The sequence below is a fragment of the Sipha flava genome, unplaced genomic scaffold, assembly GCF_003268045.1.
Source record: "Sipha flava isolate LNK unplaced genomic scaffold, YSA_version1 76_pilon_pilon, whole genome shotgun sequence".
Taxonomy (NCBI): domain Eukaryota; kingdom Metazoa; phylum Arthropoda; class Insecta; order Hemiptera; family Aphididae; genus Sipha; species Sipha flava.
The window spans coordinates 32062-38364 of NW_020273616.1; the positions used below are offsets into that span (position 1 = coordinate 32062).

Sequence of the window (6303 nt, forward strand, 5' to 3'; positions counted from 1 at the left end):
ATAGGCACCAAAACTGATTAGATAAATATTCTAATTTTTTGAATAGTTATCTGGCAATTTTAAATTAGCATTGTGCTGTAATCTATTTGATTCTTAAATTTGGGTGAATATGTGCTGATGTTCTTTTTAAAAGTATAGTTTGTAGATGTTATTATCATTTTAATTACTTAAAATATGATGTAATTCATCTAATGAACATTATAACTTGAACGAAATTGTAGTTTTTAGGTCTACATCAGCGGTTTTCAAGCTATGATACGTGTAAGGCCACATAGTGGTAAAACAGAAATTAAAAATTCATTATTTAACTCATATATTAATATAAAAACACTAATAAAGTTGTAATAATAAATAAATACTAATTTTATTTTAATATTTTACTGCCTTTTTATTTAAAATAAAAATATTTAACTATGTGAAGTTTGTATAGTTCTATTTTTAATCATTAATGGTACGTGATTGATTGATAATATATTCATATGGTACGAGAAAAAAAAAAAGTTTGAGAACCGTTGGTCTACATTATAGTTTAATGAAGAAAAATATTTCTTATATAAAGTTCAATTCTTAATTTCGAATAGATTATGAAATTTTACATTATAAATTCTTTAAGAAATATTCAGTCATAGGTTTTAAGAGTGTAACATTAAGATAATATTTATTTATATAACACAATTTTGATTTTTTTATTCTGAAATATTTCCTATTAGATAAAGACTGCTTAATGGTATCTAATTCTCTAAATGATGTATTTATTTATAATTTAAATTGTTATTAAACTAGTTCCGTGGACTTTGATAGTTAGAGATTGTTCTGTTAATAATTAATCCAAAATTTCAAGACTACAACATAAAGGCTTGTATATAATATACTGTATACTGTAAACTTAACTTAGGTATTTCTTTTAATTCTTTTATTCCTTATACATTCTCAGAAAATGTTCATATACACCATAGTATTTAATATATTTACTAATATGAATTCTATAATTCTTCAGTAATAGCAGGATTTTGTCAATCTAAATCTTGATTTTTTTTATAGTAAGCACCTTGATGAGACTACTTTAGATAAAAATTTAAATAAAAGATGTATTTTAGTATTAAATTATTAAATTAAGATTTCTAAACATAAGCTTAGAACATCTAATTTTTATGAATTATAATTTGATTTATGGCTGATAATTTGATGACACTAAATTATATTCATACTATAAGGCAATAAAAAAATGTTCAAATATAAATAATAAATATACATTACTACTAGTCAGTAATAAAGAAAAAAATTCTAAAATATTAACACTTAGGTAATTAACAAATTATAAATATATACATTTATGACTAGATATACAAAGAATGTACAAATTACCCAATTCTTTTTCGATTGTCAATGGAATTATGGATCATTGTTTGACGCACACTTAGAAAATGGGAATTTTGTAAGTTTGCTCAGAGTAGGTTTTCCTACCTGTTTTCATTTGAATTAACCTAATAACACAACCAACACAATTAAATTTAAAATGGTCATTAAATTACTAATAAGAGAATTTTAATTTTTAATTATTTAAATATTTTTTAAAATTTTAATATTTAATCTTTATTGGTTAGATTTATTATTTAAATCTAGAATAACTTAAATGCAATTTATTATTTTAATCATTTACCTTATTTTACATGCTCTCTTGGGCTTTGCTGCTACAGAAAATCAAACCATTTCAATGTGAATATTGCTCTTCAATTTATAAAAGTATAAATTTATATATACAACACATTGAAATTGCTCATAATACAAAAAAAAAGCACTTGCAAATATGGTTTGTATAAAAAAATGTTTCTAAAATATTAAAAAAAAGCAGATAGCATTTTTGTAAATCTAATTTTTTAGGCAGAAAAATTGTCAATGGATAACAAGCAAAAAATAACTAGATCTACTGGTAATCAACAAGCTATTTGGAAGTTGGCTGACAGACAAGGAACAGAAACCATTATAGATAAAACCGTGATGCCTGATGATTATCAACAAGCTTTATTGAATGTGGCTGAAGGACAAGGTATTACAACAACTATTTATAAATGTATGCTGCCAATCAACGTTTTAATTCAAGGAAAGTCATCTGGGAAAAAAAAAAATAGTTCAAATTAATAATTTTGAGATAATTAAACCAAATAACACCATGAATTCTGGTAATAATCAACAAGCTAGATTAAATATGGTTGGCAGTCAAGGAATCAAAAGAACTATGGATACAGATAGGCACCCACACGTTTTAATTCAAGGAAACTCATCTGAACAAAAATTAATATATCAAAATAAAAATGATAAAGCACATGATGAAATTATACAACTTAAAAATAACGTAAAAAATTTTAAAATGGTGTTCAACAATACTGGACCGACATCTGGTGATAATCAAAAAGCTATTTGGAAGTTGGCTAACAGACAAGGAACAAAAAACACTATAGATAAAACCGTGATGCCTGATGATAATCAACAAGCTTTATTGAATGTGGCTGAAGGACAAGGTATTACAACAACTATTTATAAATATATGCTGCCAATCAACGTTTTAATTCAAGGAAAGTCATCTGGGAAAAAATTAATACTTCAGAGTAATATTGATAGAGCAACTGCACACGATGATATCACGCAAATTAAAAATGACATAAAAAATATTAAAATGTTTTTGGACAATATTGGACCAACGTCTGGTGATAATCAACAAGCTATTTTGAATGGTGCTGGCAGTGAGAGAAACAACAGTGCTACTGATACAGGTTTGCAGACTTACAACTATATTCTACCTCCAGAAACCTCAAATGGGGAGCAAATTAAAGTTAAAAATTTTAGTGATTTAATGACTGAACCAAATGAACTTTTAAAAATTTCAAATAATACTATTGAAAATGTAGAAATGATGGCCTTTGGTGGAAAGATAGACAGTACTGAAAATTTAGATGCAGAATCTTTGATATCTTTGATTTGTAATCTTCCCGGTGGATTTTTGGAATTTGATGAAAATTACAATCCTGATTAAATTTGTTTGTTATAAAATTTATTTACTTGTTAAAAAAATTATTTTATTTTTTTGTTTATATTATTTTTATATTTAAAGCTGAATTTTTATAAGTAAAAAAATAAACTATAGATATATAAATAAATATCATTTTATCCTGGAGTATTATTTTATTAATTTTAATTTATAAAATTCTAATTAATAATACTAATAATGTGAAATTTGTTTTTATAACTTATAATAATTTAATCAAACAAATAAATAATAGAATTAAAAACTTTACAAAGAATCATTATATTTTGAAATTGCTCTTATATATATATGAGGCCCTATTTTTATGTGCACCTTGACACACAATGTGCACCACTAATGTACAAGTGTGCACTACGATCTACAAATAAAAAAAATTAAATAATAAGCTAACTACTAGGAAATATAAGTATTATTGAATTTCTTAAAATTTAATGCATATATATATATATATATATATTATGTATGTAATATTTTCCTTTTTCTAAGACAGTAGCAAGACTAAATTTTCATTTAAAGCAATAAAATCAAGTATGCAGTCCGAAATTGTACAAATAATAAGGCCTGATATATATAACGTAACCGTAATACATTTTATATAGACAAGTCAAATAGAAACTTTGAAAGATATAAAGAACACATTTTTATAATTAAATAAAAAAAGACTGTACCAAATTCAAATTTTACTAAACATGTTTAAGAAAATAATCATAATATAAAATTTTATATCAATACTGACTTGGAAATATTTAATATCCAATGTTACAAGACCTTTATTAATAATTCAATCTATAATTGAACTATAATTATTATAGTACATGAAAAAGTGTCATGCTTGTACAAGGAAATAGCCTTATACTTAAATATGTTTTTGCAATGTACAATGCAAAAACATTTGTTATTATGAATATTTGCATTATTAATAAGCACCTGATGAGCTGGTCCTTTCAATCAATAATAAATTATTTTTAATGTAACAAGCTAAATTATATTGTCAAACATTTGGGATATTACCCTTGAAGGAATACAAATTTTTAATTTTAAAATGTAAAAGTGACGACAACAGAAGATACATAGATGTGCAGGATAATCCCATGCCATGAAACGATGACCTACAAAGTAGAGCACCAACATATATACCGAGGGATAAGAAGACAAGATGCATTTGGATTCATTTTCAGGCTAGGAACACTCACACATCACTTACCGAAGATTCTTCGAACATGGTCAGAATATGACCATTACAACTTACGAGTTCATTGCTCGGAGTCCTTTATTACATGTAGGAGTGTATATTAGAATCATCCACCCACTTTCATTACCCACTATCTTTAATTATTATTATTTGTTAGATAATTTGCCTATAATAATAATAATTAAGGAACTAAGAACTAATATAGGAACATAAATATTAGATATTAGAATATTTTCTGTCAAATCACTTACGTATACTAAAAATTAAATTTTAAAAATATCTTACCATAATGGAATGTTTAGACGTCTTAGAATGATGTCAAATTAAAAGAAAACAAATATAATGGAATACAAATGTCAAATATAAACGAATAGTAAGTAAAATAGTGAGACACCAACGGGCAACAACCAAATATTAACTAATAACTATTAGTTTTACACAAAAAGGTGCTTGTGTTAAATGATCGGCGAGCCCTGAATGCAATAGGCATACCTATAATAAACATTGAATACAGACAATGATATCGATTTTATCTCAGTTATCAGGACCAGACGATCGATTTAGAATCAACCGTTAAAGAAAACCTAAATCCAGCGACACGGTAGTGTCGCGAGTTAAGTAAAAAAAAAAAGAAAGCGGTACTCGACCATGTATATATACAGAAACCTAAATATTCCCATTTAATACGTGTTAATAATTTGGGAATGAATTGTAGTACTATATTCTATAAATAATAAGATAAGCTATAATAAAGTACAACCGTCGTCGTCATCCTCATCAACGAGTTCCTGGGAAAAAATGAATATAATACTTTGTTAAAAACAAACAAATACAAAATCCTCATACGTCATTCAAAATTTGTAATGGTAAAATAAATTTTAAAAAATTTGTAATTTTATAACATAAAAACAAAACTAATATTCAACATTTTGTCACCCTACGCGGCCGCGTAGTTCGCAGTGCCTTAAATCCGCCCCCCTGGTTACATCTTTATCATCAATGTTGTACAAGTTATTCTACAAGTTATCACCTGGTTCGCAACACCAAAATAACATTTACATTAATGAAATTCTCTAAGTGTTAAACACACACAATGAAGCAGAAAAATAATTCCAATTTAATTTCAAATTCACGAACCTATTTTAAAAATAATATCTCATATACCTACATTTTTAATAATAAATACCAAAATAATCAAAATATATTCCTTAATGTATCTTGTCCAGTAGCGGAACTATGATCATTGAGGCCCGTGGATACAATTTTTTTGGAGGCCCAATTATATCTGTAAAACTATGCCATACAAAGCAGCCGTAAGTATTGCTCAAGATATAGCATTTTAGCTTAGTCTACAATCAAAATAATAATGCCCGGCGTTCTTAAGTTATATTAAGTAAAATAAGAAATTTGAACAGTATCACATAGGTACGTCATTCTTGTTTAATATCATAAGATTGTATTAAATTTAAATTAAACCATTATTTCTAAAATATTATCTATAAATATGTGGAACAGATAAGTACGAATAAATTTGCCAATTTTATTTGATTAAGCGCAGTTTACTAACTAAAAATGAATGACGAAAATGAAATATTCGTTTACGATGCAAATCTTCAAGTAGTGCCTTCCTTGCCAAGTAATAACAACCAATATCATGAACAATATATTATATTTTATTTAAGAAACTATTAATTTTTTATTAATTTAAATTTACTTTTTCATATAATTGTAAATAATATACCTATTTAAATTTAATGTAATTATTATTTATTTTAATACGAAATGAATTTAAATAAAATATAATTATTTAATACAATCAAATAATTAATAATTTATATGTACGTACTAATAAAAGAAAATTACCACATATTATTGCTTTTGCTTATGAAGTTATAAACAATCTATCTTAGCTGTATCAATGCTTATCGACGTAAAGAGCAAGATATATTATTAAATAACAATTTATCAATGTTTATTTTAATTTTATTGTATTCCAGTGGCGCCGAAGTACAAAATTACATGTATGGCATTGACCTCCGACCACCACCCACCCACCCCCACCACAACA

The 6303-nt window shown here is 25.7% G+C and overlaps 1 protein-coding gene across 1 annotated transcript in view; it reads right to left on the minus strand.

Annotated features, from left to right (window-relative positions):
• Positions 1-4978: 4978 nt before the first annotated feature.
• LOC112692764 (zinc finger MYM-type protein 1-like) overlaps positions 4979-6303 on the minus strand; it is a 10420-nt gene continuing 9095 nt past the window's right edge. Inside the window, exon 5 of the mRNA XM_025567555.1 lies at positions 4979-5023. Coding sequence (XP_025423340.1) covers positions 4979-5023 — 45 coding nt within the window. The remainder of the gene's footprint in view (positions 5024-6303) is intronic.